A 12,920-nucleotide genomic window follows, 5' to 3' on the forward strand; every position below is an offset into this window, starting at 1 on the left:
CAGCACGGGGTGTCCAGGTGGATGGGCTGTGTTGGAGGCGGGAGAAGGGGTTGTCAGAGGGTGGGCTAGAGTCCTTTACAGGGACTGGATGTCCATGGGATAGAGACAGACTCTGACCTCACACCTTTAAGGCATTGTCTGAGCTGAGATGTCTTTTTGTTTTATATATATATATAAAAAAACCTTAACTTATCTTGAGAATGTGACTTAAAAGAAGTTTGTGGATTTACATATTAATGAACTGAAAGCTGTCACCCATTCCATGAGATGAAAGACTTAACAACAATCGAGGTTTGTTTTACTTGCATGACACTAATCTTTGGCTGTAAATTCTGCGCCTGATGGTCCTGCTCCACAATTACCTGAGGAAGCTAGTGCCTGTACAGCGTGGCACCTTTAACTGTGTCCACCCCAGACCAACAGCAGCTCCTCCACACCGCGGCTGCGAGTCAGTCAGTGAGGGAGGGAGGGAGAGAGAGTGGGCGCGAGGTCACCGGACAGAGAGCGCGGGCCCAGGGGGTGGCGCCGAGGTCAGAGCCGTTAAAAGGGGGGCGGGGCCAGTGACGGAGGGCGGGGCCAGTGACGGAGGGCGGGGCACGGCCCGGCCGGTGACGCCACCTGAGGGGCGTGGACGATCCGGTGAGGGGCGGGGTCAATGACGAAGCCAGCTGAGCGGGCTGAGTGCTGGTGAGGCCAGGCCTTGGAGACGGGGTCCCTTCGAGGCAGCGAGTTGGGGGAGGAAAAAGAAAACAAAGGCCGGCGGTTGATCTGGTGGCTCGGAAGGAGAAACCTAAAGATCGGCGGCGATGTGAGTACTCGGAGCAAATGCGTGTCCCTGAGAGACTGTGTCAGCGCTTCGGGCGAGTAGGCCCCAGCGTCTCCACGTAGTTAGCAGCCCGGGCTACGCATGTGGCCATGGCCATGGCCTGGGCCTGGGCCTAAACCTAAACGTGGAGCCCTGAGTTTCAGTCTCAGTCCCGAACGCCACTCGTCAAGGTTTGAGCCGGAGCAGCGCTGGAAAATTCTAGAAGGTGTTGGAGATGCATTACTCCGCCCAGCGGATCACAACCCACCCAATCCCGACCTCGCTGTCGTCCACACCCTCGCCATCACCTCTGCCCAATTCCCATTCGCATCCCTCCACACCTCCCCAAGCCCTAAGTCCCTTCCATTCCTATCTGCAACCTCTCACCCCTGACCCCGTCCAATATCACCTCGCACCCCTGACCCTGTCCACCCCTGACCCCATCCCCTGGCACCCCTGACCCCGTCCGCCCCCGTCCCCTGGCACCCCTGGCCCTGTCCCCCCTGACCCTGTCCGCCCTGTCCCCTGGCACCCCTGACCCCATCCCCTGACACCCCTGACCCTGTCTGCCCTGTCCCCTGGCACCCTGACCCTGTCCACCCCTGACCCCGTCCGCCCCGTCCCCTGGCACCCCTGATCCCGTCCGCCCAGTCCCCTGGCACCCCTGATCCCGTCCGCCCAGTCCCCCGGCACCCCTGACCCTGTCCGTCCCATCCCCGGCACCCCTGACCCTGTCCGTCCCATCCCCGGCACCCCTGACCCTGTCCGTCCCATCCCCGGCACCCCTGACCCCGTCCGCCCTGTCCCTGGCACCCCTGACCCCGTCCGCCCCGTCCCCTGGCACCCCTGGCCCTGCCCCCCCTGACCTTGTCCCCTGGCACCCCTGACCCCGTCCGCCCCGTCCCCTGGCACCCCTGACCCTATCTGCCCTGTCCCCTGGCACCCCTGACCCTGTCTGCCCCGTCCCCTGGCACCCCGACCCCATCCCCTGACCCTGTCCGCCACGTCCCCTGGCACCCCTGACCCCGTCCGCCCTGTCCCCTGACCCCGTCCCCTGGCACCCCTGACCCTGCCCGTCCCGTCCCCTGGCACCCCGACCCCGTCCGCCCCGTCCCCTGGCACCCCTGATCCTGTCCCCTGGCAGCCCTGACCCCGTCCGCCCCGTCCCCTGGCACCCCTGACCCCGTCTGCCCTGGCACCCCTGACCCCGTCCGCCCCGGCCCCCCCCCCGTCGGCCCTGTTCCCTGGCACCCCTGACCCTGTCCGACCCGTCCCCTGGCACCCCTGACCCCGCCTGCCCCGTCTCCTGGCACCCCTGACCCCACCCGCCCATCCCCTCGCACCCCTGACCCTGTCCACGCCGACCCTGTCCGCTCCTTACTATTTGGAGGGTCAGTGTGGACTTGTTAAGGCTGAAGGGCCTGTCCCCATACTGTGAAGGATCTAATCTAATCTTCTGTGGCTTGCAGTTTTGGACTCCCCTACCCTGGGGAAATGACTTTGGCTATTCATCGATTCATGCCCCTCATGATGTTATAAACCTCTTTATGGTCATCCCTCAGCCCACTACAGTAGTACATTCTTTTTTCACAATGATGTATTTAGGTCACTGGCCAAGTAACTTTATATGACCACTCTTTCACAGGACTAACCAAAATCTCTCAACCACTACTTAAACATGTGTTTGTGATCACTATATTCAATTTCTTTGACACTTGCCTCATGTCTTATCTGTCCTCGAGTAGAATTAGTCACAATTTTTGAGACTGAGCAAAACAATGATTTGCATAAATTCAACAACTCAGTAGTATTTTGCATCAGAATAGCTGCTACTGTGTTTAAAAATAAAATTCCCTGAGAAAGGGGTGAAAAAGGACAGGAAATTTTGTCAAGAAAATTGGCAAGAGTTGGAGAAATTCTGAGGCACATAGCAGATATCTTATCAAACTGTTCAGAAATGTTATTACAGATGTCTGAAGTAGGTGGGTCTTGACTATGAGCCTGTTGTCCAGAGATAGGGACACTATCAGTGTACTGCATGAGCCCTTCTAAGAGTACAGTAAACTGCGTTTACAATCACACGTGACTGAGGTGAGATGTTGCCTTCTGAGATACTAAACCCTCTGAATGAGAAACTCTGACCATAACTGGCACCGGTAGGATTTGACCCAATACATCTCCACAAACTGGAACCTAAATTCGGCACCTTGGCCAAGCCACCTTAAAACGTTTCTAATCAACCAATCCATACATTTGATTGCTCATGTCTGGGGCAGCTGGGACTTGAACGCTTGCCTTCTGGGTCAGTGTCAAGGACAGTACCATTGTTCCACAAGAGCTCCGCTGAAACAGACTCGAGGGACTCCTGGCCTTGAGGTGAAACGCAGTGTGGACTCGTCAGTTCGTAGAATCCAAACAGTGTGGAAAAGGCCATTTGGCCCAACAAGTCGACATCAATCCTTCAAAGAGCACACCCCCCCCCTCCCCTGAGACCAATTCCCCTACCCTATCCCTGTAACCCTGCATTTCCCCGCTAACACACCTAATCTACACATCCCTGAACCTGGGCAATTTAGCATTGCAAAAGCTCCTAACTTGCACATCTTCAGACTGTTGGAGCAAACCGGAGCATTGGTGGAAACCCACACAGACAAGGGGAGAACGTGCAAACGCCACACAGACAGTCGGCCGAGGATAGAATCAAACCCAGGTCCCTGGCGCTGAGAGGCAGCAATGCTAACCACTGAGCCACCATGCCATGTGCTGTCTGCGTTTATTTCTCTCTCTTTTCCTTTAGAAGGACTGTAATGTTGAACTTTTAACTTTATTTCTTTATTTTTCTAATTTAAATCTAAGATTTTGTACCTAGGCACTTTTGTACCTAAGATGGCGCCAGCAATTACAACTTTGTACACTTTTCACTGTGGCATTTGCACCTTCTCCCCATGTCTGCATGGGTTTCTACCAGTGCTCCAGTTTCCTCCCACAGCTCAAAGATGTGCAAGCTAGATGGATTTGCAATGCTAAATTCATGTGTCCCTGTACTTGAGTACATGTGACAATAAAACTTCATTCTAGTTCTCATATAGTATGAGGTAGACACATATTTCTTTCAGTTGTCGTAGAATCATAGTGATGTACAGCACGGAAAAAGGTCCTTCAGCCCATTGAGTTTGTGCTTGTCAAAAATAACCACCTAACTATTCTAATCCCATTTTCCAGCATTGGTGCATAGTCTTGTATGCCTTGACATTGCAGGTGCACATCTAAGTACTTTTTAAATGTTATGAAGATTACTACCTTCCATCACCCTTGCACAGAGTGAGTTCCAAATTTCCACATCTTCTGGGTGAAAAGGTCTTTCCTCACATTTCCTCTAATCTTCTGCCCCTGATCTTAAATCTATGTCCCCGGTCCCTCCATCAAAGGGATACCCTCTCTGTGCCCCTCCTAATTTAATGGATCTCAGTCACGTCCTCCATCTCTTTTGCTCCAAGGAAATCAACTCTAGTCTGTCCAATCTCTCTGCATAACTAAAACTTCCCAACCCAGACAACATCCTGGTCAATCTCCTGTGCACTATGTCCAATGCTATCATATCCCTCCTATCATGTGGATTCCACATGGACACAATACTCTAGCTGTGGCCTAACCACAGCATTTTATACAATTCCTGTATAACCTCCCTACTCTGAATCTCTGTGCCTTGGCTAATGAAGTGAAGTATGCAACTTGCCGCCTTAGTCACTTTATCTACCTATCCTTAAGGGATTGATGTACATGCAGACCCAAGATTCCTCTGATCCTTGGTGCTTCCTGAAATCTGACTGCTCATCATATATTTTCTTATCTTGTTTGTCCTGTCCAGGTGCATCACCTCATGTTTATCTAAATTGAATTCCTTTTGCAATTGGTCAGCCCATCTGACCAGCCTGTCTATATCGTCCTGTTATCAAAGGCTATCCTCCTTACTATTTACCACCACACGAATGTTTGTATCATCTGTGAACTTAGCCATTTTCCTACATTCAAGTTGAAATAATTTTTGTGGTGACACAGTGGCTAGCACTGCTGCCTCACAGCGCCAGAGATCTGGGTTCGATTCCAGCCTTGGGCGACTGTGTGGAGTTTGCACCTTCTCCCCGTGTCTGCAGGGTTTCCTCTCACAGTCCAAAGATGTGCAGGTTGGGTAAATTGGCTGTACTAAATTGCCTATAGTGTTAGGTGAAGGGGGAAATGTAGGGGAATGGGTCTGGGTGGGTTGCTCTTCGGAGAGTCGGTGTGGACTTGTTGGGCTGAAGGGTCTGTTTCCACACTATAAGTAATCTAATTGTTTAAAAAAAAGGGCAGCATGGTGGCACAGAGGTTAGCACTGCTGCCTCACAGCACCAGAGACCGGGTCCAATTCCCGCCTCAGGCAACTGTTTATGTGCTGTTTGCACATTCTCCCCGTGTCTGCGTGGGTTTCCTCCCACAGTCCAAAAATGTACAGGATAGGTGAATTGGCCATGCTAAATTGCCTGTAGTGTTAGGTGAAGGGGAATGGGTCTGGGTGGGTTTCTCTTCAGAGGGTTGGTGTGGACTTGTTGGGCTGAAGGGCCTGTTTCCATACTGTAAGTAATCTAAACCACCAAAAAGTAAATCCCCAACACAGATCCTTGTGGACTCCACTAGATACAGAAGTTGCCATTATTTTGTTAGAACAGGGGGCTGCTCTTGCTTCTGAGAGAGATGACTGTTGTGGTTTAACCGGAGATTCACCATGCCTCAGGCGAGGGGAGAGGTTAAGAACAAGAGTCCTTCATAGTAACCTCAGCCTGTGTGGAATTGAACCCATACTGTTGGCAACCCCTAGACACAGATTTCCAGTTGGGAAATTCGCCCCTCAATCATCACCCTCTACTTGCTACTCAGCCAATTGTGATCTAATTTGCCAACTTTTCTTTGTTGTCAATGTCCCATGCAGGATCTTATAAAAATCTTGCTCAAGTCCAAATAGACTACATCAAAAGTATTGCCCTCAGCTATACACCTGACCACCTCTTTGAAAAATTCAATCAAGTTGGTCAGACGTGAATATCCCTTAACAAAACCTTGCTGTTCTTGATTAATCTCTGCCAATCTAAATGGATATCCTTTGGAATTGCTTTCAGATGTTTCCTCACCACTCAGGTGAGACTGACTGGCCTGTTTTCTGGTTTACCACCTTGAATAATGGCACCACATTGTCCTCCAGTCTTCCAGCACCTGTCCTGTTGTCAGAGACAGCTAAAATCTTTTGCAAATGTCCCTGCTGTTTCCTCCCCTGCCTCATCCAGCATCCTGAGATGCATGTCATCCTGAGGGTTTATCTACCATTCAGTGTGCCAGCCCACTCAACCTCCTCTCCCTCAACACTAATTTTTTTAATTGTATCACAGATATATTCCCCAATTTCTGTACCCATATTGTCCCTCTCACTAGTGAATACCAATGCCAATTATTCATTTACAACCCTTACTCTTAATGGGCCTTACTTATCCTTTCATGTTTAATGTTCCTGTAAAACAATTTAGGATTATCCTTTATTTTACCTGCCAGTGTACTTTCATAGCCTTTGTTAACTCATCCTATCTCTGTTTAAGTTCCTTCTTGCACATTCTGTGCTTCTGCTGTTTTGAGCCCTCAGTATCTTGCCTCCTTTTTTCTCATAATCCAGTACTATATATCCTTTGGTTCCACGTTTTCTTTATTGGTACATGTTGGTCCTGTAGTCTCCATATTTCTGAGACAGATTTACCTGTAAGTATTTGCTCCCAGTGCACTTTAGCCAATTCATATCTGATCTCATTAAAGTCAGTGTTCCACCAGTTTAGAACTTTGATTTCAGGACCATCCTTGTCCATTTTCATAACTCCATTAGATTCAAGATTGTTACGATCACTGTCTGCAAAATGAGACCCCACTGATACTTTTACTACCGTTTGACTTTTACACTTCCCTGAAATGTGCCTACATATCTGCTGTTCAATTTCTCATCGACTGCTTGGGGGCCTATATCCTGGAATATTGAGGTGCTGATCCTATCCCTATCTGAACTATGTCTCTCTGACAGCAATGACATCACACCCCACGTTTTAGTTTGTGCCCTCAATTTATTTGCCTTGTTTGTCAGACTCCTTGCATTAAAATAAATACCATCCAACCTTGCCAAGCTCCCTTGTGCCTTAACTGGCCTATAATGTTTGTCTTTCTGAATTGCATGTTGTCACTTCTAATTTTGGCTGTTTATCTTCCCCTGCTGAACATTCTGTCTGGATCCCAGTCCCCTGCCAAGTTAGTTTAAACCATCCCCAACCATCCCCCTGCAAGGATTCTCGTCCCATTTGTCCACTGTATGCAGGTCCCACTGTCCCCCAAAATAGTTCTAATGTCCCACAACCGAAGCCCTCACTCCACTAACTCTCCGGTGCATTTATCTGGACTAACTTCCTGTTTTGATACTTACTTTCATGTTGCACCAGAAGTTATCCAGAGATTACTACCTTTTGGGTCATGTTCTTTGACCTACTTCCTAGTTTCCTAAATTCTGCTTTCAGGACCTCATCCCTGTTTCTGTCTATGTCATTGGTACCAATATTTGTCTGTCTTCCCTCCCCTTTCAGGATGCCCTACAGCTGTTCAGTGATATCGCTGACCCTGCACCAGTGAGACAAGATGATCTCTTTTAAAATCATAGAATTTTACAGTACAGAAGGAGGAGAAAGTGAGGACTGCAGATGCTGGAGGTCAGAGCTGAAAAATGTGTTGCTGGAAAAGCGCAGCAGGTCAGGCAGCATCCAAGGAGCAGGAGAATCGACATTTCGGACATAAGATGTTCCTGAAGAAGGGCTTATGCCCGAAACATCGATTCTCCTGCTCCTTGGATGCTGCCTGACCTGCTGCGCTTTTCCAGCAACACGCTTTTCAGCATTCAACAAATCATGTCGGTAACCGCTCCCAAAAGAGCTACTCAGATTATCACACTTCCAGCCCTCTAACTCAATCCCTTTCAAATATAAATATCCAGCTGTCTTTTGAAATCTCCTATGAATCTTCCTATCCCATTCTCCCAGGTATTACATTCCAAATCCCAACAGCTCTGACTAACATCTCACTCGTAGCTTTCTTGCTGATAGTGTTGAAGTTGTGACCCCTAGGTATTGGAGAAAGTGAGGACTGCAGATCAGAGCTGAAAATGTGTTGCTGGAAAAGCGCAGCAGGTCAGGCAGCATCTAAGGAGCAGGAGAATTGACGTTTCAGGCATGAGCCCTTCCTGAAGAAGGGCTCATGCCCGAAATGTCATTTCTCCTGCTCCTTGGATGCTGTCTGACCTGCTGCACTTTTCCTGCAACACATTTTCACCCCTAGTTATTGACATATTAACTAGTGGAAATAGAATATCCTTCTCAAGCCAATTTTCTGTAATCCTTCCTTGTATCTAAAATCCTTCATTAATTGTACCATTCTTGTGGATCACTTTTGAACTCTCTCTAGGGCTTTAATATTCTTTCTTAAATAAGGTGCCCAGAATTGAACGCAATACTCCAAATGTGGTCTGACCAATGATTTGTAGAGGTATAACATCACTTCCTTGCTTTCATACTCTATGCCTCTATTTATAAACCTAAGGATCCTATAAGTCATCTTAATAACTGTATCAAATTGCCTGGCCATTTTGAAACACTCACGGGAGTGCCTTTTTTGAATCTTTACATCGCTTGTCGATGTTTTGGACTCTCTAGCATCACCATAGGCCAAGGGTCGGGATGGTACTGATGCTATATGAGCCTCGAGTATTAGTGGTCCTCCATCAGTTCAGAGAATCATATGTGAACCCCAAAGTCCTTCTGTTCCTGTACTCCCCTCAAAATTGTACTAATGAGCCTGTATTTTCTGTTTCTTCTACCAGAATGCATTACCTCTCATTTCTCTGCGTTGAATTTAATCTGTCAGTGTTTGCCTATTTGACCAACATATCAATATCCCTCTGAAGTTGCTCAGCATCATCCTCGCAATTCACTATTATCCTTAGCTTAGTATGATCTGCAGATTTAGAGATATTGCCCTCAACACTCCTCTCCAAATTGTTTATGTAAATCAGAAACAGCAAGGATTCTTGGGGATCACTACTTTTAACTTGTCTCCAATCTTAGAAATGCCCATCTCTACCTACCCTCTGTTTCCAATCCTTCAGTCAACTTCTAATCCATGCTGCCAAGGACCCATCAATCCCAAACATTTATAATTTGCAAACCAACCTGCCATATGGCACTGTATCAAATGCTTTCTGAAAGTCCAATGTCCAAAGCACTATTCTCGTCTACTGTCACCTCTTCCAAGAACTGAATCAAATTTATCAGACGTGACTTGCACTTGACAAGGCCATGTTGACTGTCTAGTATTAATTTATTTTTCTTTAAGTGTATATTTACCTTATCCTGTATTATGGCCTCCATCAGTTTTCCCACTAATAATATCAAGCTGACAGGTCTGTGACAACTTTCTTAAACAATGGTGTCACTTTTGCAGTTCTCCAGTTCAGCAGGACTACTGTGTTCAGAGGCCTGAAAAATTCATGTCAATAGCTCTATGATTTATTCCATTTAACTCTCTTGGCAATCTGGGAGGTGTCCTACCTAGGCCTGGTGACCTCTCTATCTGAGTGCTTGTTGACACCTCTTCTTTATCCATCATTATGCAGTTCGGTTGTTGAACATCCAGGTTTTCTAGTAGGCCATTGTTGCCGTCTTCTGATTTAGGAAAGACAGAAGCAAACTATTCATTTAGTATCTCTGCCATATCCTTTGTTTCAGTGAGCAGCTTTTCCTGTTTGCTCTTTATGGGCTCCTTTCTATTTTTGCCTAATCTTGCACTATCAATACGTTTGAAAAACCTTTTTATTATTTGTTTGAGCATAGCTTGTCATCCTTTCCTTGTGCTTCCTTATTTCAACCTTAGCCTCTCTCCTGCATATGAGATACTCTTCCTGATATCTATTGCTGTTGTTATTTAGTATGCATCACTTGCCTCTTTTTTTTTCCTTCCTAGATTCTCACCAATATCCTTAGTCACCCAGAGTACTCTAGCATTTGATACCCTGTAATTATTTCTCATGGATATACACCTAGCTTGCACCCTATTCATCTTCCTTTTGAAAATCTCCCATTTTTCAACCACTGTTTTATCCACCAAAATGCATTTCAATGTGTTCAAATCCAACTTTTACACTTAAAATCTACCCTTTTTCAGTTTGGGATTTTACTCATTGACTGAGTTTTATCCTTTTCCAACTTTAGATTCCCTACAGTGTGGAAATGGGTCATTTGGCCCAACAAGTGCACACTGTCCCTTCGAAGAGTAACCCACCCAGACCCATTTCCCTCTGCATGCACTTAATACTGTGGGCAGTTTAGTATGGCCAATCCACCTGACTTGCACATCTCTTTTTGGGTTAACTTAATATTGAACTTTGTTGTGATTGTTGTTTCCTAAATGCTCCCCTGTTCTGATGCTCTCACCTTGGCCTGCCTCATTTTCCAGGACCAGATCCAGCACAACCTCTCCCTGGTAGGACTGGAAATTACTCTTCAAATTTCTCCCTTTCCGTGCCCACACACTACCTTTTTCCCAGCCTCCCTATGGTAATTGAAAACACCAACTATCACGATCGTACTTGTCCTGCAGATTTCCATACTCTGCCTACAAATGCTCTCTTCTGCCTCCTCCCTGTGGTCTATAATAAATAACCAATGAGGTCACTGCTCCCTTCCTGTTTCTTATCTCTAACCATGTAGATTCTAGGAACTGTATCATGTTTAAGGGCAATGATACCTATCTTTGAATGAGATTGTTACCCACCTGTTTCCACTAAAAGCGTTATAATCTGGGATGTTAAGTATCCATTCCTGGACACTGATCTGGCTTGAGTCACATTTTTATCAATGCAGTTATGTCATATCGCCCAGACAAATTTAAGTTTCCAGTTCCCCAATTTTGTTCACTATACTCTGTGCATTTACATGCATACAATTTATCTTTACTGCTCACTGGAAGGTGGTCATTTCTTTGGCTGCAGAAACACTTGTCTGTTCTTCTTACAGTTGAGTCCTGCATCCCTTTTGCCCTGCCATTCTTTTCCCTCCTCTTTTCTAGAACATATCCACTCATGGTGCCATGAATTGGTCAGACCTCATTTTTTACGCCATGAATTGGTTGCCAATGTTTTTCCCTGTGCAATCAGTTCCCGCAGAAGTACCCAAAAATGGTACATCTGTTGGAAAGAGAGATGGCAATGGGAACGCCTGCATTCCCTGCCATCCTCTACTATGCTTTGTGGTCACCTTGCCTGTTCATTCTGCACCTGTGGCATGACCTCCTCACTGAACATGCTATCCATGGTTTGCTCAGTATCACAGATGCTCCATAGCAGCTCCAGCTCCAAAATGCAGTTCAACTGTAGCTGCAGCTGAACAGACTTTTGCGCATGTGATCACCAGGGACAACTGAAGCATCCGTGATTTTCCACATAACACAGGAGGACCATATTGTGGGTGCAAACTCTGCCATAACTCCTTTTCAAATCCCTTAGAAATACTCTTCTCTTTTTAAAAAAAAAAGTAAGCATGATTATTGTTAACTTTCTTTGCACTAACTGTAATTCCCTGACCCTATTTTGTTCACTTGTATTCCTTCATTATATCGGCCTTGACTTTAACCTATTCCTGTTGTTTCTGTGAATTCCTTCTTACAAAAAAATACACATTTTTAAAAAGTCATGAACCAATTATGATTTGGAGGTGTCAGTGTTGGACTGGGGTGTACAAAGTAAAAAATCTCACAACACCAGGTTATAGTCCAACAGGTTTACTTAGAAACAGTAGCTTTCGGAGCGACGCTCCTTCATCAGGTGGCTGATGAAGGAGCAGCACTTCTAAATAAACCTGTTGGACTATAACCTGGTGTTGTGATTTTTAACTATGAACCATTCAGTATACCTCGTTTGCTTGTGATGGTTCCATTTGATTGGATGTTGACCTTTGAGTTAAGCAACAAAAATATTTTACTGCATTTATACAAAGTGTTGATGAGAAACACCGGGAATACTGTGCACAGTTTTGTCTCCTTACTCGGGGAAGGATGTTCTTGCTATAGTGCAAGTGAAGGTTTATCAAATTGCTTCCTGGGATGGCAAGCCTGATCTATGTGGAAAGATTGAGTCAGTTAGGATTGTATTCACTGGAGTTTAAAAGAGTAAGAGGGAGGAATCACATTGAAACCTATAAAATTTTAACAAGGCTAGATAGGTTATAAATGCAGGAAGGATGTTTCTGATGTTGGGGAGTCCAGAACCCATGATCATAATTTAAGGATCGGGGGTAAACCTTTGAGGACTGAGATAAGAAGACATTTCTTCACTAAGAGAGTGGTCAGCCTGTGGAATTCACTGCCACAGCAAGCAGTTGTGGCTAAAGCGATCAAAGGTTATGGGGGAAGGGTGGGATTAGGGAATTGAGCTTGGTGGTGAGCCGTGATCATATTGAATGGTGGAACAGGCTGGAGGTGTTGAAGGTCTACTCCTAATTTCTTTGGGAAAATCAAGCATGCACAGAAACAATCAGCAGAACTCTAAAGCTGCAACTATCAGTTGAAGTTGAAGAATATAGTCTTACAAAGTACAAGTCCTGAAAAAGACCTTTACACACTAGGAACATAAAAAAACTGATTCCCTGTGCACTGCGCTAAATTTCCAGCAACACAGACTCTGGCGGTATCTGCTTGTCTGTAGCTGACAGGTCATAGTCTGTGTGAAGTGTACTGATCCTATGTTTTTACTGTCTGTCAGTTCTTGTCAAACCAGCATGTAACATGAACCATCAACAAAGATCACGCAACTAAGGAGCACATATTGAATCATATCATAAAGAATAGGATAGCAAGAGTCACATCAAAATTGAAACCATAACTCTTTTACTCGCAGATAATACTCAATCTGTTGAGCTTCTGCAGCATTTTCAATTTTTATTTCTGATTTCCAGCATCTTCAATGTTTTTTGGTTTTATAAGAAGCGCAATGGCTTTATGAACATATTAATTT

At 46.1% G+C, this 12,920-nt stretch overlaps 1 protein-coding gene across 3 annotated transcripts in view; it reads left to right on the top strand.

Moving 5' to 3' along the window:
• The first annotated feature begins 626 nt into the window (after positions 1-626).
• wbp4 (WW domain binding protein 4) overlaps positions 627-12,920 on the top strand; it is a 57,278-nt gene continuing 44,984 nt past the window's right edge. For 2 of the 3 annotated variants that reach the window (XM_060833328.1, XM_060833330.1), the window contains exon 1: positions 627-808. In XM_060833328.1, the coding sequence (XP_060689311.1) occupies positions 807-808 (2 nt within the window). In that variant the 5' untranslated portion in view covers positions 627-806. The remainder of the gene's footprint in view (positions 809-12,920) is intronic. The other variant, XM_060833329.1, reaches the window with a different exon arrangement.

Source organism: Hemiscyllium ocellatum, chromosome 12 (assembly GCF_020745735.1).
Source record: "Hemiscyllium ocellatum isolate sHemOce1 chromosome 12, sHemOce1.pat.X.cur, whole genome shotgun sequence".
Taxonomy (NCBI): domain Eukaryota; kingdom Metazoa; phylum Chordata; class Chondrichthyes; order Orectolobiformes; family Hemiscylliidae; genus Hemiscyllium; species Hemiscyllium ocellatum.